The following is a 25,487-nucleotide window of genomic DNA, read 5'->3' on the forward strand; positions in this document are numbered from 1 at the left end:
CTTAATTCATCTTCCCACCCTGCAGTTGCTACATCGTTACATCATCCTTGCTGTTAAAACATTCCAGGGTCCTGTCTGATCATCACTGATTCCCTCTGATGCTATCAACAATATTTGAACGATTGATTGCCGTGTACTGCTTGGTTTTCTTGTCAGAACCTCTTCATCTCAGCTTCGGGCAGTCCTCCAACAAAACTAGATGCTTAATTCATCTTCCCACCCTGCAGTTGCTACATCGTTGCATCATCCTTGCTGTTAAAACATTCCAGGGTCCTGTCTGATCATCACTGATTCCCCCTGATCCTATCAACAATATTTGAACGATCTATCGCCGAGTACTGTTTGGTTTTCTTGACATAACCTCCTCATATCAGCTTCTGGTAGTCGTCCAACAAAACTAGATGCTTAATTCATCTCCCCAGACTGCAGTTTGCTACATCGTTGCATCATCAACATCTCAATCAACATCTTTGTGTCTTTTTTTTGAGGTTTCTTTGTCAATGCACCAAAATCCGGTTAGTTAAGCAGTACCTCATTTTTTGAACCAATTTCAGGGTAGACAGAGGATGAATCAATTAAGAGGCTATGAATTTGACTTGAAACTAGATTTATTTCTTTACTATATCATCTTCAGTGTTAATATTAGTTACTAAATTAAATTCACATTCGTACGGCACTGTTTTTAGTATCATCCTAGCAGAATGGAGCGATTGATATGTCGCATACAGAAATTGAGCTCGAGGGTAGAACGAATTTATATACAGCGAGTAGTGAAAGAAGGGTCAGACAAAGGGTGGCGATCTGGTTGAATTATAACAAGGTTTAATTGACCGGTTACTGCGATAATTATAGCTAGTAACCTTTTCGAGTATACGAGAGATCGAGAGGGAACGACGACGATATTTAAGTACATTTCTGTTGAAAAAAATGTTTCTAGAAACGTTTCTATCGATTTTTCAATAAAAAATATAGCTATACGTGACCAAAAAGATCCTAAGCTGATACTGCTACTGCTATTATTGAATTTATATGATTTTCAGTTAGCTTCGACTTTCAAATCGAATCTCCCATTGTTCAAAACAGTGAAGGAAGTCTTTTTCTGCCATTTCCTTCAATCCTCTATATCTTCAATAGATTTAAGTACTTTTTCTTTAAATGCTATGAAAGAACGAACCACTAAAATGTTAAAATCAGGAAAAGAAGCCATAGAATAGATCCCAAGCTGGAGGTAATTCAGAAAGCTGCAGAAAACTTCAAAATACGCCCAAGATAAATAATGGGAGTGAGATCGTTTTGGAAGGAAGTCAATTGAAAAGATTTGGTGGTGAAAATGAGCGAAACATAAAAGAAATTGAGAAAATAAGAGCATCAAAAAAAGCGTATTGAAAATATGTGAATTAGACCAATCATTACATACGAAAACCAAAACCATGTGCCTATCACGAAAGAATATTTGAATATTAGAGAGATAGAGGTCTTAAGGAAGATACTGAGACCTGTTAAGACCAATGAGGGTTACTTAAAAAGGTTAATGAATCACGAGATCAATAACAAAGTGAAAGTGGATGATAGGGTGTGTACATATACAAAGAAAAGATTCGAAATGAATTGGAACAGATTCAAAAGCATGGAAAGAGACAAAAATCGGCTGAAATATCAGTTGAGTGGTTTATAAATGGTATAATATTCATCAATTATATCGAAAATAAAAAAATCTAGACTTTGAACCACATATTTTGATAATTTATAAGTAAATTCGATAAGATTTTCGGAAAATTCATTAGGGCAGACTTAAATTACCAAATAATTCAGATTAAAACCGGAAAAACTAATTCTAAATTATATATGTGACCTAGCATTTTCCAACCCCTATTCCAACTCTCTCCAAGTCGATTTTCATACCCTAAACCGTAAAGACTTTTCGGCATCCCGTCAAGCAACTTATTCTTTCTTTAGGAAAAGTTTAAATTAAAAGGCGAGTGGAAATGAAGACACAAAGGGTGACAATAAGGCTTAACACTATCAAATTAGCGGTGGCATTTGCAGAAGGTCAAAAAGGGTGACAAACCCCCGACTTTTCGCTATTCGTTTGGTGGGTGTATCAAATTTGCATTTACAGTAAGTGATATGCATATATTAGCAGGCCAACTGTTTGGAATCTAAGGGGGTTGAATTAAATTTTGTTTTTTCTATGTCTATCCAGGGGATGAAAATCATACGGTAGTACAATTTGTGGTTAAAATCAATATTAGGGAAAGTTATTTATGATTGACCGCAAAATTTGACAGGCGAACCCGAAACTTAACAACAATCGACTGTTAAGTCTTTCAAGACGAGTCGAATCCAATAAATTTTGTTCAAGCATGAAGCACCACAAATGGTGGTGTGGTTTTTCAAAATAACCTCTGTTTTATTAAAGCAAACACCAGCATTTTTCTGCCAGAAGTACCAATCAGGGAATACAAGTCATTCTCCACCAAGACAATGCGAGACAAAAACGTTTTTGAACAGTGAAAAACTTAGAATTGATGGATCATCCACCGTATAAACCTTGTTTGGTACCCAATGATTATTAATTTCCACAGATCGAAATAATTTGCGAGGTCAATGTTTCGGTTTAGATTAGGTTAGGTTTTCGACGATTTGTCTATCTTATTCCAAACGTCAAATTTAATAATTTTATTCTTTATATTGTTACAGACAGGCAATGCTAGCGCAAAGGCATACAGACGATAAAACTTCGCATCCTCTACCAGCCCGAATGTCAGCTGATAGTAGTACTGTATCCAAAACGGATGATTCCGAATTAGACGTCGTAGGTACGGCCGATAGTCCAAGACCATCTTTGCATTCTTCGACACCCATAACCTCATCATTGAATCAATCAGGTAAGATACTTAATATCTTAACAAGACACAAAAACAAAATTTTGGTATCAAATAATCATTAGTTCTCATCTCATATATCAATTATTAGACTATGTCATGAACTATATTCGCGTTTTGTTCCAGGTGTAGAAGAAGATTCGATCAGAAGACGTCTTCACGACGATTCCGGATCAGAAAGTAGTTGTTCGGAATCGCCGGGTAGTACGGCGTTTCGTCCTCGTCCTTCGACATCTCCTAAAGATTCAGCAGGACCTTCGAATCCATCGGGAGAATATCCGTCTCCGAATATAAGTGTAGGACCTCCGATTCATCCACCGCCACATTTACTTCCTTATTTATATCCTCCTGGTATCTACCCAGGTGCTGGAGGACATTCACCATTTGGTCCGCCGTTGAGCCTCTTCACCGGTTCCCATAGTCCCGGTATGAATCCTAGTTTGTTGTTCAACGCTCAACTAGCCCTCGCGGCTCAACATCCCGCTCTATTTTCTCATTATCAGAATCTCACACATCCCAATCCACACGGCCACCACCTGTCTCCTACTTCTCCTATACATAATCACTTGAAGGGAGGACATAGGTTCGCGCCTTATACACTACCTAATTCAACGACGGGAGTTAGTTCTTCGCCTCTTGGTAGTGCTTTCGAGACGGTTACTCCCAGTTCGCACACCAGGAGTCTCAGTAATTCCCCATCGGGGAAAATTAGGGCGAGTTCTGTGTCTCCCCCGCTAAGGCCGAATACGACATCTCCGAAACCTGAAACAGCGAGCTCGCCTAGTGATTTAAAGAATATTGAAAAAATGGTGAACGGTTTGGACGTGAAACAAAATGAAAATATTGATAAGTAATTTTATTAGTAAGCCATATAATTATTTTTTTTTTTTTTCGAAATCTTAAATTATACATTTTACTATCAAAATGTTCCTAGGTCTTTTTATATTTTTCTTAAATTATTTCCAATATGATTAAATACCACCAAAGACTTTTAATACTTTAATTGTTGGTTCAGAACGAGGAAGGTGTTTTGTCCACATGCCTTTTACGGAATTTTTTTTGTACGTTTTTCATGAAGCTTATCGAATCTTCTTTGGCTTTGATTGGATCTGTTTTTGGTAATTGCACCTGTTAGTATAAATTGAGTTTATCATTCCAAATTATTTTTATAAACATGAGAAAAACCAATTATCTTTTGGTAGTGTTTTTTGAAAACTTTGTGGCTACTTTCAACGGATGGTTCTTCTGATTTCCATTCAGATTTCTACCATCCAGTGTTAGATATAGACATATTTTAGATTTTTAAAGGCTTCTGCATTTTTTTTTGTTCTCTTTATAGTCTATTTCTTTCTTAAATGTATCGTTTTCTCTGGATTTTACATTTCCACGTAAACCACACCATTTTTTGAGGAATAGATCTCATGTAGAGAGTTTGACATTCTCTATCTTTTTGATTTAATATTTTCATAAAACTTTGTAGCTTGTACTTTCAACTGGTGATACTTCAGATTCTCATTTGGTGCCTTCTTTTGCATGTTACTTTCAATATTGTTGCTTCCTTAAAACATATTTCGTCTCATTCTAACAACTAACATTTTTCTTCGTTTGCGATCCAAAGAAAATCTTTTTGTTATTGGGACTTCGTGATTCTTGTATAAATAACTTTTCATGTTTTGTTTTTGTGTTTTTGTGCCCTCGAATTAGTATGAAATCCAACTATATTCAACCACCGATTGTTTTTTTACAATATTTTCATCTTGTGGTCTTCCAAATTAGTCGGTCTCTGTAGTTTGTTTACATCACGCCTGTCGATATCCGTGACATTTTAGTAGATTTACGATACTTCACATGATCTAGAAGAACCGGAACATTGAAACATCGACGAAAAATGGTTTTAATCCTTATAATTCGAAAAACGTGGACATCATTCAGAACTGTACAGAGTTGTACTCGATATAACAAGCGAAGATAATTCAGTAAAATTAAATATAACGAGGAATTTGTTGTTTCGAAGTTTTATTTGTAATAAGTGTTTCTGGTTGCCTTTTATCTACTGTTTTTATATCTGAAACTATTCTTTAAAAACTTTTCAGTGTTCTTATCGAACATACCTCAACGATTTTGAAAAATTCCTTTTACGTCTCATTGTCACACATTACTTTGAAACTTTTTAGAGTATATTCGATTTTCTGGATATTTCTCTATTAAGAAGTCAGTTGAAAGTAATTAAAATCATTTTTTAAACATCTTTTGATAGATATTGGAGTTTTTTATCAATTATTTGGCCTCGCTCTGTGCTAAGTTCTAGCAGAACGTTAACAGAATTTTCTAAACGACTTGTTAATGATTGATCTTGAAGCCACAGCTCCCACATACATTTATTTAAGGATAATTTGACTTTCAATACACCACCTACTTCCACAACTCACAAAACTACTGATTGTGAACGGGAAATCCTACTAAAAGATGATTGTAATAAAAATATTCCGAATTATGTACGATACTCATATTGTAAGCGGTTTTGTTCATTCCTAGGGATTAATCTTTCATATGATGTTATTTATATATACTTTTGAATGATTCACTGATTCTGAAAGAACTAAGTTGTATTTATTTGATACTAAAGATTCCGGAACTACTGCTTGCACTAAATTCGTGAAATTTGCATGTTTGTGTTGAACCGCGTTGGAAATTTCTTTTATTTGAAACTATAAGAAGTTGGAAAATGTGGAAATATATACAGAGCAAATAGAAAATATTGACCTAGGAACTATCTTGTACGGCACTTAGTGAACCTGTGATAAAACCTTGTGGAACTCGACTTTAAATTGCCGTAGAAGTTTATCGGGGTGTTTTTGCAATAAAATGTGAAGCTCATAAAAATATTTCCTAATAAGAAAATTAGTAATTGAATGTTGATTTTTTTTTAAACGTATGATGTATCTAAAATTCTGTTTACTAACCTTCTGGTTCATCTGAGCAATTATTTATTTAAATATAGATATAAATACTAAAAGAAAGCAAAATTGTCGAATTTGAATTACATTGTACATTGAAACGAATAGCAAAGCAGTGCTTTTTTTACAAGCTTACCAAGTACAAACCTATATTTGTATAATACATTTTTGATAGCAATATTTAGTTTCATTTCTTATTGGTGCTGATATTTTTAGTTGACAAGGCACTGAAATTTATGTTGAGCGACAATTTTCGATCAGATTTAACATATATATAATACGATTGTCAAGTATAAGGATATAAAAAGTCCTAATACTTAAAAAAGATACACAAAGGACTGATGTTCTTTACCTATTAGATGTTGATATCTCATCTAGAAACTATATTTTTGTTTATAAAAACGACTAATAGTCTCACTTGTGTCAAGTTTGGGAAGATTTTGTGGATACGTTGATTCAGAAGCAGATCTTTTTGTTTTACTTCGCCACTTTGAGTTCTTCTAATGTTTCATTTCGTTTTCTACGTTTTTTTACTGTTTTCTGTATCCTCTTTTAATTTCTTTTTATGTTTATTTTCACAAAATTTCATTGTATTATGCGTTTTTACGTGTTTTATTATGGATAATTTGATATTCCGAATCGTTTGTCCAAACGTTCTCATCGCTGAACAAAATTATGTTTCTAAATACTTAGATAAGGATTTTTTGATTTTGAAGATATTTTTAAGTATTTATAACTCATTTATTCACTATCCTTCAATTTTCTTCCTTCCAGTTTAAAAATTACAGTTCAAGCAGTGGGTTTGACATTCCCAGTCGTTTTTAGTAACTCTAGAGAAAATCTGCATCTGCATTCTCGTTTGGTAAGACTCTTTGAAAGTTCTAGAACTATTTTTAACTATTTCTTCATTTTCCTCTAGGTTTCCTTCATCCAGTGTTTCATAAAGTTATCTTCTAACGTCTTTCATGTTTCTGTGAGTTTTCTATTTTCAATATTGACTCACCATCTGTTTCTTTGTTTAATTTTTTTTTGGTATTTGGGCTTTCTACGTATGCCACAAGCTTTTTTCAGTGGAAAAATAGCTGAAGCAGTAAATTTGACATTTCCAGTTGTTTTTACACACACTAGATGTAATAATGTAAACAAGTCCTCGTTTGGTAAGTTTTTTTGGAAATTCTAGAATTATTTTTAACTAAAAATAGCTTTTTTCTCCATTCTTCTTCAGTTTTCTTTCATCCAATGATTCAGAAAGTTCTATTCTACCGTATTACATGTTTCTATAATTTTTCTGATCCGAATATCGACGTTTCTTCTGAATCTATTCAAATTTTCTCCAAAATTTTATTATATTTGGGCTTTCTATGTGTGTTACACACTTTTTTCGATAGAAAAACAGTTCTGGTAGTGAATATGACATTGCCAGTCGTTTTTAGTAACTCTAGAGAAAATCTGCATCTACATTCTCGTTTGGTGAGACTCTTTGAAAGTTCTAGAGCTATTTTCAACTATTTCTTCATTTTCCTCTAGGTTTCCTTTATCCAGTGTTCCATAAAGTTATCTTCTAACCTCTTATGTGTTTCTGTGAGTTTTCTATTTCCAATATTGAGTCATCATCTGTTTCTTCGTTTAATCTTTTTTTGGTATTTGGGCTTTCTACGTATGCCACAAGCTTTTTTCAGTGGAAAAATAGCTGAAGCAGTAAATTTGACATTTCCAGTTGTTTTTACACACACTAGATGTAATAATGTAAACAAGTCCTCGTTTGGTAAGTTTTTTTGGAAATTCTAGAATTATTTTTAACTAAAAATAGCTTTTTTCTCCATTCTTCTTCAGTTTTCTTTCATCCAATGATTCAGAAAGTTCTATTCTACCGTATTACATGTTTCTATAATTTTTCTGATCCGAATATCGACGTTTCTTCTGAATCTATTCAAATTTTCTCCAAAATTTTATTATATTTGGGCTTTCTATGTGTGTTACACACTTTTTTCGATAGAAAAACAGTTCTGGTAGTGAATATGACATTGCCAGTCGTTTTTAGTAACTCTAGAGAAAATCTGCATCTACATTCTCGTTTGGTGAGACTCTTTGAAAGTTCTAGAGCTATTTTCAACTATTTCTTCATTTTCCTCTAGGTTTCTTTATCCAGTGTTCCATAAAGTTATCTTCTAACCTCTTATGTGTTTCTGTGAGTTTTCTATTTTCAATATTGAGTCATCATCTGTTTCTTCGTTTAATCTTTTTTTGGTATTTGGGCTTTCTACGTATGCCACAAGCTTTTTTCAGTGGAAAAATAGCTGAAGCAGTAAATTTGACATTTCCAGTTGTTTTTACACACACTAGATGTAATAATGTAAACAAGTCCTCGTTTGGTAAGTTTTTTTGGAAATTCTAGAATTATTTTTAACTAAAAATAGCTTTTTTCTCCATTCTTCTTCAGTTTTCTTTCATCCAATGATTCAGAAAGTTCTATTCTACCGTATTACATGTTTCTATAATTTTTCTGATCCGAATATCGACGTTTCTTCTGAATCTATTCAAATTTTCTCCAAAATTTTATTATATTTGGGCTTTCTATGTGTGTTACACACTTTTTTCGATAGAAAAACAGTTCTGGTAGTGAATATGACATTGCCAGTCGTTTTTAGTAACTCTAGAGAAAATCTGCATCTACATTCTCGTTTGGTGAGACTCTTTGAAAGTTCTAGAGCTATTTTCAACTATTTCTTCATTTTCCTCTAGGTTTCCTTTATCCAGTGTTCCATAAAGTTATCTTCTAACCTCTTATGTACTTCTGTGAGTTTTCTATTTTCAATATTGAGTCATCATCTGTTTCTTCGTTTAATCTTTTTTTGGTATTTGGACTTTCTACGTGTGCCACAAGCTTTTTCAGTGGAAAAATAGCTCAATAAGTAACATTGACATTTCCAGTTGTTTCTACACACATTAGATGGAATAATGTAAACAATTCCTCGTTTGGTAAGGTTTTTTGGAAATTCTAGAGCTATTTTTAACTAAAAATAGCTTTTTTCTCCATTCTTCCTCAGTTTTCTTTCATCCAATGCTTCAGAAAGTTCTATTCTACCGTATTACATGTTTCTAAAATTTTTCTGATCCGAATATCGACGTTTCTTCTGAATCTATTCAATTTTTCTCCAAAATTTTGTTATATTTGGGCTTTCTACGTGTGTTACACACTTATTTCGATAGAAAAACAGTTCTGGCAGTGAGTTTGACATCCCCAGTCGTTTTTAGTAACTCTAGAGAAAATCTGCATCTGCATTCTCGTTTGGTAAGACTCTTTGAAAGTTCTAGAGCCTTTTTTACTATTTCTTCATTTTCCTCTAGGTTTCCTTCATCCAGTGTTTCATAAAGTTATCGTCTAACGTCTTACATGTTTCTGTGAGTTTTCTATTTTCAATATTAACTCACCATCTGTTTCTTTGTTTAATTTTTTTTGGTATTTGGGCTTTCTACGTGTGCCACAAGCTTTTTCAGTGGAAAAATAGCTCAATAAGTAACATTGACATTTCCAGTTGTTTTTACACACACTAGATGTAATAATGTAAACAATTCCTCGTTTGGTAAGTTTTTTTGGAAATTGTAGAGCTATTTTTAACTAATAATGGCTCTTTTCTTCATTCTCCTGCAGCTTTCTTCCATCCAGTATCTTAAAAAGTTCTTTTCTAACGTCTCATATGTTTCTATAATTTTCCTGTTCTCAATATCGATCGGTTTTTCTGTAATTTGGTTTTCCACGAGTGCGACACATTGGAAATTGTGAGCTTGATATTTTCCATTATTTCCACAAACCCATGCTACAGATTTTTAACTTTCAAATGTGTTGAAACTTTTTTTAATCAATTTCCTAATTCTCGTTCAAATTTTGTTCATATAGTATCTGGTTATCTTTTTTTTTGCTTTTTTAGTACAAAATTTCTCTGTAGTTTGGTGTTTCATGTGTACCATACACTTCTTTATAGTAAAAATACTTTATGCACTTAGTTTGACATCTACAAACATTTTGATCATCTTCGAACAAAATACTGGGAACTAAATACTTCATTGGTAAAACTTACTGAACACTGTATAAGCTAGAGACAATTCACATCCTTAAATCACTTTTTTCATAATTGAAAATTCTCAACCATAACTTTTAGTGCCGATAATAGTGATTTTGTAGACTGTATTCATAGAAAAATGTACGAAAATATATAATTTGTTCCTTTTTTGAATGTAAAATTGAAAAAAAATTGTACATACCATGTGTAAATAGTTGTTTTTTTGTGTAAATTGTATATGATTCAATAAATCGATAAATAATTCAAAATATCATCCGGAAATTAGTAGTGTTAGTACCAGAAATTGATTTAGACCCTTTAGTGCGATACAATAAGTCAAAATACTAATTTTTAACAATTTTTTTCTACCTATAATACGAAAAACTTCATGATCCACGATTATGTTCCTATTTTTATCATTTCTCGTATTTTTTTTACTAATTTAAGGCTCTATGTAAGTCTGTAACATTCATTTTTACATAGTTGTCATAATATTTATTTAATATATTCAAGTTCTGCCTCTATATCATTTACTGCATTTTTGTACACATTTTATTACACTAAAAATTGTTTTTGGTACTAAATTGTATATATATGTTAAAAAAACTTTCTTCCGTAATCAAATTTTAGCTCAATACGAAAAGAATATTTGGTATATTTCAAAAAAAAACGAATTTCTTATAAACGCTTTTTATTTGTTCAAATTTGATCAGTACCGATACAATGAATATAATTTATTTATTAATAAAAATCAGTAGCTGGTACTTTTCAAATAATATATTCAAAGTAGAGAAAAAAATGTGAAGTGTCTTGTGTACATGTTTAAGAATTAAAACGATATTCATAACAAAGTGTTTTATTTTTTCCAACCAAATCGAGAAGACTACATCAAAATACAAGTGTTTGTATTTAAGATATGGCAACACCGATATGAATATGTCAGACTGTCAGTTCCATCATGAAGTTTGACAGTTTTAATGGTGAACGTACTCTGAACGTCTATGAACGGAATGCGACAATGTGTGACAAGTGACAAGGCGGTGTCAAAAGTTTTGTGACGTTACATGTTAAAATTCAAAATAATGAGATTTTAATATGGATAAAAAACTAATAAAATCTATGAAATTTGTCTCTATTTATTGATAATTAGCATTCTGGCTTTGAGTAAGACACTCAAATGCATGGGAATTTTGAATTGTGGTGGTTTAAATAATTGACAATTGCGTGCTTGTGTTTTCTACTGTTGTTTAAAAGATCTTCGACGAGTGCTACCAAATGCGCAGGCGCAGTTACTTCAATATATTCCTACTGTTAACTAGACGATTAACTTTTGCTAAATGACAGTCATAGCTTTTTCTCTGGATTATTTTTGAATAGATCTGGTAAAAACTGGAGGAATTTTGAATTTTTCTGACTAGTTCTGACTGGTTCATCTTTGAGATACTTTAGCTCGCTCCCTATGGGTCGTAGAAGAAAAAGTTGGAAATGAAATTTGTAGGGAATTTAATGCTGTACAACTCTGTGTAGAAACTGTTTTTTGCTAGAACCACCTTTCGAGATATTGCGAAAAAACCGAAAAATGTCCGAAAATTTCGAGATTTTCCAGCTACCAAAAGTTGTGCCGAGCCCAGATTTGGTCGCATTTTTTATATTTTACTCTTGACACCCATTAAAACGAAATAAACAAATAAAATCTTCTACCCCACCCTTTGTAAGGTGAACCCGTTTTTTGGTCTCTGGGAAATGGACTATAAAGAAAATACAATATAATAAGTAATTACCATAATTGAAAATCTGAAATTGTAATTTTTTATTGAATATTAAAAGAATTTATAATTTTTATTTTTAATTAATAAATATTAAAAAAACTGAAGAACCTACTGTTACACGGTATATATATTTTCTTCAAAATATAAATACCAAAATCGATCGATTTTTTTTTGTCTGTCGTGCATCACGCGAACTTTATGGTGGGAAAAACTTTTGACCGGTAGTATATGTCATAAAATACGCAACTTTTTTTTATAATTGGATTTATTTTGTAAAACCAAATTACGTGTACCTTTTGTTTTATTAATAACGTTGTTAGTCATGAATATGTCATAAAGAGAATTTCCAATAGAATTATACAAAATTACTTATAATTACTTCTAATTATTCCAAAGTAATCAGCTGTACAATGTTTTATAGCATCAATTATTCGCATTTATTCGTAAGCTTACGATTTTCCAACAATCTTTATGTTCCCGCTTCACATAGGTATTCCCAGTCGTCTATTTGATATATAAAAATATTATTCAGGGATGTTTTTAAGTATTTTTTTTATAAAAAGCAACCACAATAAGGTAAACCCTATTGAAATGAACTGGTTCCAATGAAACTTACAGATGAAGATGCCTGTGGATATTGATTTTCAACTTCTGTAGGTTTCAGTGTTTGGAAAAGACAGCGATAGTTGATTACACAGACTTGAACTTCTCCAAAGAAAGGAGGCTCGATCTGCTTGTCGAATAGGTTCGGCAAATACTTAATAATACACATAAAATAAACTCAGTTCAGCGATTTTCTTTTATTCTCCAAGCTGTCCAGGTTTCTCGGGATAGCTTATAAATCGAATTGCTCTGTTCTGTATATACACCTGTATAGGATAAGAAGCGGTTTCAAAGTATATAGCTTTCTAGTCTTAAGGCTCAAAGTTTTTTGTGATGCTGCTTTAGCTAATTAGGTCACGTGGCTATGCCAGGACATGTTATTGCTCACCACAACAACCAACAAGTGAATTTGCGGCGATGATAATATTTTATACGAGGTCTGGCTATTAAATAACGAGACTGCGCGCCTAGAGGGCGCCCTAGACGGGTGTTCTAGAAAACTACTAGTCTATGCATGTTCCAAAACATGTTTCCGTAGTATTTGAGCAGCAACAGTTTGAAACGAACGTGTTTTTTTCTCACCATGTGTGACGAAAAACAGGAGCAACGTATCAATCTAAAATTTCTCGTCAAATTGAAAAAAACTCCGATTGAGTGCTATAAATTGTTGCTATGGGGACAATTCTCTATCTCGTGTGCATGTTTTTGAGTGGTGTAAGTGCTTTAATGAGGTCACTGAAGATGAACAGCGTCCAGGTCTGTTTCAACTCGAAAAACAGTGATCAAGGTCAACCGAATTGTACGTGCAGGTCATCAAATTTACATCCGGATGATTGCCGAAGTTGTAAACGCCGATATAGAAACGTTTAGAAAAAAGTCTGTGTGAAGCTGGTACCAAAAAATCAGACTCCTGACTAAAATATCTTGCGTCAACGGGTCTACTCAGATTTCTTTGAAATGTTAGAGAAAAAGATTTGCTTTGAAAGGAACCCGATTTGAGTCGATGGAAGCGGTAAAGCAAAAAAACAGCAAAGCTCCTCACCAAAGAAGACTTTCAGCACTGCTTCGATCAATGGAAATAACGTATGGTATGGAAGGTTATTTAATAACAAGACCTAGTATCGAAACAACACAAAATCCTAAACCACAATGCAAGCTTTCGGCGTAAAAACAGCAGGATGTGATTTTACTGCATTAAACTCGGTCAGATTACTTCGATTCCACTCCAGAATGTTTTCAACGGTATTGATGGTTGTGATCTGAGTTTATAGGGCCGGTTGACTTGAAGGTACCGTCGGCGAAGCTATATATCGGGTTTGCTTTGCAGTTTTCTCTCGTAGATCCCTGATGTACAGGAGATGCATCTCTGGGGAACAGCGGCTTTGACATCAAACCTTTTTGAGACGTCTCTATCGATACTGACGATTATTATTGTATCAAAATAAAAATTCATCTTTCTCCTTAGCTCACTAACACTTTTTGGCCGAGTGAATTCAAAATAATCCGTGAAACCGTCCGAATTAACATCCCCCTGGCGTTAAAAATCAAACTTCAACGACGCTAGACCCAAAAACATTCGAGAGAGAATTTTATATAAACCCATCAGGTTAACCAAACTCCAGACGGAAAATTTAGAATAAAAACGCTTGGAGTTCGTCAATACAACGTTCTACAATGACAAAGTAAGGTTTCATACATTTTTGATAACTTGATTCACCAAAATTAATATAGTATGATCCGATTATCATTTATTAGTTTCTATAAAAAAATCGTTTCTATCTGCTACCATTGTAATATAAAATGAATTGGTTTTGATAAAGCGTCTATCGGAGCTGATATTTTCGAGTTTTTTTGTGGCTCCAGTCGAGTTTGCTCTCTTTATGTGAACGAGAAGAGGGTATCGTAGATCTCGCATAATCAAATGGGCTAATATCTTGATTTCGTAGAATTCCGATCGGTAGTTGCGTCGCTACCGATGAAATTCCATACTACAGTGAAATTAATTCCACCCGAACATAACAACGAAATTATGAGACAAAAAGTTGAATGCAGAAAAGAAATTGAAAAGGTAACAAATAAAAAGGTTGAAGAAGCAATTCAGAACGAAAAAAACTCACGACGAAGATGAAATAACATCTGAATTGTTGAAAAACTTGAAGATGATACAACGAGGATTGCAAATAACTATAGAGGAATAAATCCAATGAGTATAGTGATGAAAGTATACAAAAAGATGATAGAGGAGACGTTGATATGCTTCATATAGCAGATTCACAATGTAGAAAAGGCCAAAGTATGAAAAACCAAATTTTTACACCAAAGGAAATATGTAATTCACAAATCGGAAGGCCAAAAACACATTCACAACATAAGACGGATTAAGACAAGAAGGAGGATTAAGTCTATTGCTGTTTGTCGTATTTACAAACAAAAAAAATGTATAGGAAGAAAACGAAGGTGATGACAATGAATAACAATGATTACCAAATGCATATAGAAAGCGAAAAACAGAACGAGCAAGCGTAGTGCAACATCAAGGAGTGGAACTAGAAGCAGATGGGAACCTAGAGACGGAAATAGATAGGAAAATTGAAAATACCAACAAAGTATACTATGCTTTGGTCAATGGATTCATTGATGAGAGAGAAAAGTACAGAAGAACCCAAAATGGAAGTATTTCGAACCATATTTAGACCCATACTAACATATGGCTACGAATCCTCGGTGCTAAATCAGCAAGAAAAAAGTAAAATACAAGCTGAGAGATGAAATATTGGAGAAGAGTAGATGGAGTGACAAGAAATGATAGAATTAGAAAGTTGCAAGTTATACCAGTCACAGGATTCATTGAAAGGAGGCAGTCAATGTGTTGGGGACATTTACAGAGAATGACCAAGACAAGTGAAGAAAATTTGGTCAGCCAAAAGACAACAAAAAACAGTTGAAAACTACTACAGAATCTTGGTATCCGTGCTAATTGGTTTGGGATATATCTAAGACCCTTTCAGATACTAGCTTTGTGATTTGTTAATGGTCCTCTAGATTATCGGTGACTACGCTAACCAATGGTTCGCAGTTGGAAGTGAGGATGTTTAACTATATGAACTAAATAGCGATTAGATGTGACGATGACTTCAGTTCGGGTCTCCAACCCGAACGACAGTTTGTTATATCACTCTGATAAGACGTAATAACGTCGAAACTAGTCAGTAGTTACAATTCTTGCAATTGTGAACCATTGGGGACGTTAATGTCGACAAAAATGTCGATTTACATCTCGTTCTTGACATGAGATGTAATTCAATATTGGTCGAGGCATTAGCCACGAAAGTAGTTGGTTTCTCCTTTGAGAACGGTAGAATACATGTCCGAAATATTAAATTTCGAAATAATTATTTCAGATGTGGACATAGAAATAATTTATTTTGATATATTCGGTACACCTCAATTATCATCTTAATATATTATCGGTGACTACACCAGATTTCTACTTGACCAATGGTTTGCAGTTGGAAGTGAGGATGGCGCCAGGTAGAATTCGCTGAAGAATGTTCAAATACATGAACTAAATAGCGATTAAATTTGACGTTGACTTCAGTTCGGGTCTCCAGCCCGAACGAAAGTTTGCTATACCACTCTGATAAGACGTAATAACGTCGAAACTAGTCAGTAGTTACAATCCTTGCAATTGCGAGCCATTTGGGATGTTAATGTCGACAAAAAGGTCGATTTACATCACGTTCTTCAGAGGAGATGTGATTCAATCTGAATCTATATTATCTGTGACTACACCAGATTTCTACCTGACCAGTGGTTCGCAGTTGGAAGTGAGGACGGCGCCAAATAGAGTTCGCTGGAGAATATTTAACTACTTGTATTAAATAGTGATTATATTTGACGTTGACTTTAGTTCGGGTTTCCAGTTTGTTATATCACTCTGATGAGACGTAATAACGTCGAAACTGGTCAGTTATTACAAACCTTTCCTTGCAATTGCGAATCACTGGGGATATTAATGTTGACTAAAGGATAATTGACATAGGGCTCTTCAGAGAAGTGGTAATTCAATATTCGTCGAGGAATTAGCTAAGAAAGTAGTTGTTTTCGCCGTTGTGGAGCTGCAGAATACATTTTCGGAACTATTTCGGAGGTGAATAGTAGAAATAATTTATTTTGATGTATATATTTAAATTACGTATCAAGTTGACAACTAATTTATGAGTCGAGTCATACAGCAAACTTCCTCACTGTTAACCATTGTGAAGAACGGAAAAAAAACGTCCGTGTTCACCGCCTGTTTAAAAAAACCTTTCAAGGGAAAATTGGTGTCCAATTTAGTAATTTTCAATTATCCCATATAGAAAACAAGGTGCATTTCAATGTGACAACTTAAACGAGCCTTTTATATCGTGGGTAACGAAATACAAATGCGGGTGACACAATTTATTCTAATGAAAACGAAACGTTCGCGCTTCAAGTGGCAAGAATAAAGCGACTTTTTCGGATCCATCTATTTTATTTTATCGCGTCTATTACAATTTCAACATGTGTAAGTTCGGTAACAATGACTTTAAACGCTTTTGACACAAATTTAGATCGAACGATACGATAAGACTGTTAAATACAGGACATAGGTGTAGGCCGAAAGATTTTTTTTGTTGTTGTTTAAACGTTTGTGGTATCGTAGGCAGGATGTTACTCTTACGGCATTTGTTGGGCGTTTGGAGTCAGTAAACAGCTGGGCTGGCGTCCTACTGTTGAACGATCATTTTTTGAAATGATATCAAACAACCACGCGTCTAAAACAGCGATTATAATGTCGATAAGGATAATTGGACATAATGTATTATTTAAATGAATAAAAAACACCAAGGACTCTCTATTCTTCTATCATTTTTATCTTTAGAAAATATTTCTCATTCCTGTTAATATCCTGAAGAGTACCAATTGACAAAAAGTTGAGGAAAACACGTAAATGAAAACCTGAAAATAATTGAAATTTATAAATTTAAAGAAGGAATGTTACAGGACAATATCAAAATTTCATAAAAAATATTAAAAATATTATCAAAAATAGAGTATTGAACATTTATTCTCATTTTTTTTAACAGAAAATTGATTGTTGTCAAATGAAAACTCAAAAGATAAATAACTTTTAGAGAATATCAAGATATCTAGACAAAATACAATAGGTTTCGCAACCTTTTGATTTCTTCAAAAAATTCGAATAATTTGCTAAAAATTCAACGATTTCTTGTTAAAAAGGAATGAGTAATGATTAGTCGATGTTTATTTAGGAGTGTATATCAATCGACGGGACGTAATTTTGTGTCAAATCCCAATATTCTACACTGGGAGGATGGATTTGATTGTCCTGATTAGTCGCAGCCTTTTGATTTCATTAAAAAATTCGAATAATTTGCTAAAAATTCAACGATTTCTTGTTAAAAAGAATGAGTAATGATTAGTCGATGTTTATTTAGGAGTGTATATCAATCGACGGGACGTAATTTTATGTCAAATCCCAAGATTCTATACTGGGAGGATAGATTTGATTTTCCTGATTAGTCGCAGCCTTTTGATTTCATTAAAAAATTCAAATATTTTGCTAAAAATTCAACGATTTCTTGTTAAAAAGAATGAGTAATGATTAGTCGATGTTTATTTAGGAGTGTATATCAATCGACGGGACGTAATTTTGTGTCAAATCCCAAGATTCTACACTAGGAGGATGAATTTGATTTTCCTGATTAGTCGCAACCTTTTGATTTCATTAAAAAATTCGAATAATTTGCTAAAAATTCAACGATTTCTTGTTAAAAAGAATGAGTAATGATTAGTCGATGTTTATTTAGGAGTGTATATCAATCGACGGGACGTAATTTTGTGTCAAATCCCAAGATTCTACACTAGGAGGATGAATTTGATTTTCCTGATTAGTCGCAACCTTTTGATTTCATTAAAAAATTCAAATATTTTGCTAAAAATTCAACGATTTCTTGTTAAAAAGAATGAGTAATGATTAGTCGATGTTTATTTAGGAGTGTATATCAATCGACGGGACGTAATTTTATGTCAAATTCCAATATTCTACACTAGGAGGATGAATTTGATTTTCCTGATTAGTCGCAACCTTTTGATTTCATTAAAAAATTCGAATAATTTGCTAAAAATTCAACGATTTCTTGTTAAAAAGAATGAGTAATGATTAGTCGATGTTTCTTTAGGAGTGTATATCAATCGACGGGACGTAATTTTGTGTCAATTCCCATGCGTTTCTTTGCACTGGAACTTCCTTGAATGTAAAAAAAACGTTGTTGGGAATAATTTATTTTGAGCTCGAATAAAAAATCAAGAGGACGCCAAAAATATTACTTTCAAACTAAAAGATGTACAGGATCTAGTCTGAAGCAAAAATGTCTTGGAAAATGTGGAAAACATTCACAGGCAAAACTGTGTTGCAGATGTCATAAAAGGAGTTTAAATATTAAAGTTAAATGGGATTGTGGACGATGTTATAGTTAGGATGATCGTTTCTCATTCAAAAATTATTTATATCTTAGTTTATTTACTTGGTGTTTCTTTAGTTAATAAATAATAGGCAATGTAATTAATAATTCTGATATACTGTAAAATGTTTAATGAAAAATTATGCAAATAGTCCAAAGATTTAAACAATTTCTATACCACATCTGATTTTTAGATACTCAGGATTAACTATAATGTGTTGTCTGTTTTTCGTACCATTTGAAAATTTCCTGTTCTAGAGGATTGTCCCAGTATTTGTTTGGCAGCTATCAATAGTGAACGTTTTCAATGAACTAGAGTCTACTTTGAAGACTGCTTCTTCGTTATCAACATTAAAATATTGGTTTCAGATGAGGCTGTACGACCTGCTAGGACCAGCATCGCAGTGGTCGCCCAAATGAGGTGACGACTCCATAAATGTTGGAGGAAATCCACTGGATGATGGTCGACTGAAAGTGCGCGAGATAGCAGACATAATAGGCATTTCAAAATGTGCATTACATCGTATGAAAACTGAAAATCTGGACATGGGAAAACTGCTTATATTTCAAACTTGGCTGGTCTCCATTCTTCGTATAGTTCAATTCTAGAAAAATCAACATATTGTGCTCTCTAATGCACTTTTCGTCTATTTAATCAGAAACGACTCGGATATTTTTATTGTTTAAAAATTTGTGTCACAAATAAATACAAAAACTTTCCAAAAATTCATGTGCCACTAAATTTGAAAACTGTTAACAAACGTAGTCACTTACCTCAAAATTCTTTATACATTTAATTTCACAATTCGTTTTATTTTTTTCTCCCAAACTTTCTTAGTCATTTCTAACGATGTGATTTTTCTCCAATGCTTCTCCTAGTTTAAGAATATGAAAATGGACATTCACACACTTTCATGATGGCATGATGCTCTTTCTTTTATGATATTTAATGGAAATATAAACTGGGCTTTCATTATTTTCTTCATATTCACCTCGATATATTCCAATTTTAGAAGAAAAAAATTGATCCAAATAATATTTTCGGTAAAAAACTCAAAAATACAGTAACAAACAACTAAAATTTCAAGAATCCTCAACAATAACCCCATATAAATAGGTATACAGGGTGTTTTTATACAAAATAAATTTAAATCTGTCTGTATATCATTTACTGCACTTTTGTACTGATTTTATTACACTAAAAATTGTTTTTGGTTCTAAATTGTTTATATATGTTAAAGAAACTTTCTCCCGGATTCAAATTCTAGCTCAATACGAAAAGAATTTTTGGTATATCTCAAAAAAACAAATTTCTTATGAACGCTTTTTATTTGTTCAAATTCAATCAGTACCGATACAATGAAAATAATTTATTTATTAATAAAAATCAGTAGCTGGTACTTTTCAAATAATATATTCAAAGTAGAGAAAAAAATGTGAAGTGTCTTGTGTACATGTTTAAGAATTAAAACGATATTCATAACAAAGTGTTTTATTTTTTCCAACCAAATCGAGAAGACTACATCAAAATACAAGTGTTTGTATTTAAGATATGGCAACACCGATATGAATATGTCAGACTGTCAGTTCCATCATGAAGTTTGACAGTTTTAATGGTGAACGTACTCTGAACGTCTAAGAACGGAATGCGACAATGTGTGACAAGTGACAAGGTGGTGTCAAAAGTTTTGTGACGTTACATGTTAAAATTCAAAATAATGAGATTTTAATATGGATAAAAAACTAATAAAATCTATGAAATTTGTCTCTATTTATTGATAATTAGCATTCTGGCTTTGAGTAAGACACTCAAATGCATGGGAATTTTGAATTGTGGTGGTTTAAATAATTGACAATTGCGTGCTTGTGTTTTCTACTGTTGTTTAAAAGATCTTCGACGAGTGCTACCAAATGCGCAGGCGCAGTTACTTCAATATATTCCTACTGTTAACTAGACGATTAACTTTTGCTAAATGACAGTCATATTTTTCTCAATTATTTGATGTTGATTAATTAGATTATTTTATGAAAATATGAGTATAAAATGAAAATGTTTGTTTTCTCTCGATAACTTTTGAATAGACCTGGTAAAAACTGGAGGAATTTTGAAGAAATAATCAAAGCATGAAAGGAAAACGTAATACGTTCTGGCAAGCGTTTGATTAGAAGAAAAGTTTGACAGTTTTAATAGTGAACGTACTCTGAACGTCTATCAACGAAATGCGACAGTGTATGACAAGTGACAGGGCGGTGTCAAAAGTTTTGTGACGTTACATGTTAAATTGTTTCTCCTAGTTTAAAAATATGAAAATAAAAAGTTCACGCACTTTCATGATGGCAGATTACTGCGCTTTCCTTCAAATAAAAACAAAAAAGTATTTAACCGAAATATAAACTCAGTTTTCGTTATTTTATTTATATTTACCTCGGTATATCCCAATTTTTGAAGAAAAAATCCACCCAAATATAATTTTCGGCAATAAAACCCAAAATTACAGAATTAAACAACTAAAATTCCAAGAATCCTCAACAATAACTTAATATAAATAGATATACAGGGTGTTTTTATACAAAATAAATTCAAATCTGCTTATAAATGAGTATAAAAAAATATAAACAAACGAATACCGAGTAGTAGTAGCCACCGACGATATTTAAATTTAGTCGGTACCTTTGTTTGAGTTTAACACGTCCGCAAGTGAACAGTTAGAGTCCTCACACCTTCGACTGCTACCAGTTTCACTCCATTTCACGAATAACTCCACCTAAAGCCATCCATTATCTGTTTCAAACGTGACAAGAACGGTTAAAAGAACCAGAATACCGATCTTTATTTGAGCAAAAAACTCAACGTACCTCTGATTGAGTGTGAGAATCCATGTGCGCGATGTTGCCGATTCTCAAATTCTATAACGTCATCATTTAATTTAATATAAATTTCATCGAATGTAGATCGTTTTATATCACAATTAATATAATTATTTAATGTGGTTGTTTAAGGTTTTTCAGTTATATTTTCCGTATAACTCTTGTAGGAATTCTTTCAAACATATTCACCATAAATATCATTATCGTATGAGGCCCGCGGGCCAAAGAAAGCAGACATGCGCTGTAAGCGACTGCAAAGCTTTCGCTCTACTCGTACCGCCATTGTTGACATTCAGTCGTCAGTCGGCGTTGTGCTACAGCCACGTAAACATGTCCGCCATTATTGATACTCCCGCCAAATGTGAATTGCGGTGTGATTCGTTTTAATGCTGAAAAGTAACCAAGAACCAATCATTTGGTAATAAAATTATTGTTTTAAATGAACTTATTTTATATTTATAGCATATTAGAGGTTGAAAAAAGAGCTTATATTGGATGTTATTACCTCAAATAGTATATTAGTTCATTAAGTCGTTATAAAACATAGAGAAGCTCTAACAATGAATATTTTTGGTTTTTCTTCTGTGTAAATATAAATTTTTTCATATTAGATATCAAATGTAGTGTTCTGATTAAATTATGCTTAAACACGTTGTTCATTTCGTTGGAAACATTCTTCATGTTGTTCTGAATATACCTCCAAGTTATCTTTGAAGTATGCTTGTATCATAAAAACTTCTAAAGACATTCTGCAGCCTATAACTCATTTTCGTAGTCTAAAACTTCTGTGTGAATATAAAAATTAATTGCATCTTCAGAGTTTGTCCGATTTAATTGTCTCTATGAAATATTTAATTCTTTAACTCAGCTATCAGCTCAACGAACAAAAAATAGTCAAACGAGGTTAGATCAGGAGTATATGGTGGGTGTACAATATCTATGAAATCATATTCTTGTACTAGAGTACTAAAGAATAATGATAAGCTACAAAAATGACATGAGGAATAATGTGAGAAGCAGAATTCCAGCAGAATATGAGACATATAATAATTTTCGGCCCTTTGCGTCTTAATGCCCTTGGGTGCTCGCGCATGGCCGATATTCCATTTTTAGCCGGTCGAAAGTGTGTACTTTCAAGCAGGGACGAATATTCAACATTTCCTAACCTTTTTATGGTAAAAAAAGCCATAGATCATAGTTTGAGACTGAACCACGTATATGAGACAATATAATAATTATGAGACTAGGAATTGTGGACGGAAAACAACTAATGGTCCAATTAGAGCTTGAAATAATGAAAATCGAGGGCTTATAACCTTTGAAATTGCCGCGTTTCTAAATCAATCGAAAGAATAAACTTGCAGTCTAAAGTCTAAATATTAGAGCCATTACTCTTTTAGGTGCTTTTCGTAACTTGATTTTTTGGGAACGGGTTTTACTTATCGATTCCACTACATGGAAGCTCTTTTGGATATCGGATCATAGTAAAAATGGTAGTTTCATCATTCGATTGTTCTTGTAGGATCCTAGCTTTGGAACTGGCGGTATCTACTGCAATGTCCTCTGTTTTTAGACGCTGGTCACTAATTTTCTTGGACCAATCACTTTCGGCACGCGGGTCATCTTCTAATAATTCTCGTCTGCAAGGAAACAAGCTCTGTATTCGAACGCTCGATCTCTACTATAACTGAATGAATCGAAGTAACAAGTTAAAACTTTGTGTAGATCTTGCTGAGACTTGTCACCGACGCGTGCATAATTGTTTATTGTATTACAAGAACCGAAAGCTGAATTTTCGGCCCCTTGCGCCTTAATGCCCGAGGGCGCTTGCGCATGGCCGATATTTCAATTTTTAATCGGTCGAAAGTGTGTACTTTCGTAAGGAACGAATACTTAATATTTTCTAATCTTTTGTCATTGCATAGATCATGGTTTAACACTTAAACATGCTTGTTCCAAGTGAGTCTCACTGTTCATAATTCCCTTCATTTATTAATCGACGAAAGTACCAGATTAGAGACAATTTACGAATAATACTCTTCGAGATCTCAAATTTTTAGAATCTTTACGTAGAGTTACCACAAATTGTCTTTCAAAGGCCTAATTTTACCTATCAAAATGTGATTATAACTTAATTACGATACTTTTAGGTTAGGAACGTTATTATTAGCGAAGAGCGTCAGTCCCAAAGATATTCATAATGAGCCAAAATTAGAAATGTAAATTTATTTTCATTATGAACAAAGAATGATTCAAACTTCAAGGGTTGTTACTTAAGTTTTAAGATATGGTAACACTGAAGTTTGACATTTCTAGTGGTGAACGTACTCAGAACTGCTATTTGATTTGTTTACAGATACTTGAAACATTCCTATTGGTCAAAACATTTTTGTACAGTGATTTTCTATGACTTTCAACAAGTGTCGATCAACTCGCTTCGACTTTTGGTGTTTTTCAAATTCGGTAGCACTTCGTCATAGAATGAACTCCAAAATAGTCGATGTGCCAAAAAATATCGACCTGTGGCATACCGTGAGATTTAGACATACTTGGACATTAGTTCAACTCGTATACATTTAATATTGCATTAACATTTGGCAAAAGATTTGGTGACGAATCATGGACCCCGGAGCTAAACACCAATCGACTGTATGAGCCAAAACCACCAAAATTTGTTAGCGCGCCAAGCAATTCGAAGCAAATGGTTACCTGTTTTTACGAAATAAAGAAACGTAAAGGATTCCGATTGGTACAAATAATCACATGATTACATCAACGAAAAACTTCTTAAACAAGTTTCTAGCTTCAGATATCTTAGTATGTCATCAAATTCTTGAGTAACAGATATTGTACTAAACGTACATCCATTATTATCACCGTGAACTAAAGATAGTGTCGAAAGGGGCAAGTGTTAATCATAGAAAATAAAAAATCCCTAACAACAAGGAAAAATGATAATTTTTTTTGTTAAACTATAACCATATGACGAGATATAAATCAAGATAAGATCTGCTTCACGTATGTGTATAATGTGTGAAGTAAACAGTGAAAATTAAATGAAGATTTACGTAGAATTGTAGAAAATAGCCGCGTTGCATGTCAAACGAAACATTCAATGAAATGTTATTGTGTTATTTTTATAATGTCGTAGTTAAGGATGTTACGTTTCGTTAAATATTAAAATGACTAACATTAATTTAAAATTGTTTAATTATTATCTCTCGACGTATACATCATGTCGTATGGTATTTAATTCAGTAGATAATAACGTGAAATACCGAGTAAATTGATCGTGTACGAGATTCTAATCGATTAAATCGAATTAATAATCGAATGAATGTGTGACTGTAATCAGCAAGGAAATTGATCGTTGCGGATATGTCCACTCAGTCAAATCAATCAATGCAGTATACGTGTAATGATTAAACACACGAAATCTTTGGATAAACAGTTTCAAAAAAGTTGCTGCTCAAAGAAGGATCTGCAGATCTGTTAACCTCTTTCTAGTATGATTATTATTAAAAACGTTCTGTATATATAGAACCTCCGTCCAAGACTTGAAAAAATGGTTTAGCGGTAGAGAATTTTCCAACAATTAAGTGTTTTCTTTGTTTGGCCAGCTACTTCTGTTAACATATGATTTTAACTATGGAATTAAATCATTTTATAATGGGTAATATACTTTTAATATAATATCATGGTTTACACTTCATCAGCTAGATTTAAATTCTATTATTATAATCATATAGTAACGATGACGATGATGATGATGATGACGATGACGGGAATGTTTCATATTTGTATATTTATCTAAGTGATATCTGAGTACGCCTTT

At 33.0% G+C, this 25,487-nt stretch overlaps 1 protein-coding gene across 3 annotated transcripts in view; it reads left to right on the top strand.

Moving 5' to 3' along the window:
• The window catches only part of LOC130448530 (optomotor-blind protein), a 134,785-nt gene extending 124,031 nt beyond the window's left edge, over positions 1-10,754 (top strand). For all 3 annotated transcript variants that reach the window (XM_056785956.1, XM_056785941.1, XM_056785945.1), the window contains 2 exons: positions 2,701-2,888; positions 3,012-10,754. In XM_056785956.1, the coding sequence (XP_056641934.1) occupies positions 2,701-2,888; positions 3,012-3,739 (916 nt within the window). In that variant the 3' untranslated portion in view covers positions 3,740-10,754. The remainder of the gene's footprint in view (positions 1-2,700; positions 2,889-3,011) is intronic.
• The last annotated feature ends 14,733 nt before the right edge of the window (positions 10,755-25,487 follow it).

This window comes from Diorhabda sublineata, chromosome 1 (assembly GCF_026230105.1).
Source record: "Diorhabda sublineata isolate icDioSubl1.1 chromosome 1, icDioSubl1.1, whole genome shotgun sequence".
Classification (NCBI taxonomy): Eukaryota; Metazoa; Arthropoda; class Insecta; order Coleoptera; family Chrysomelidae; genus Diorhabda; species Diorhabda sublineata.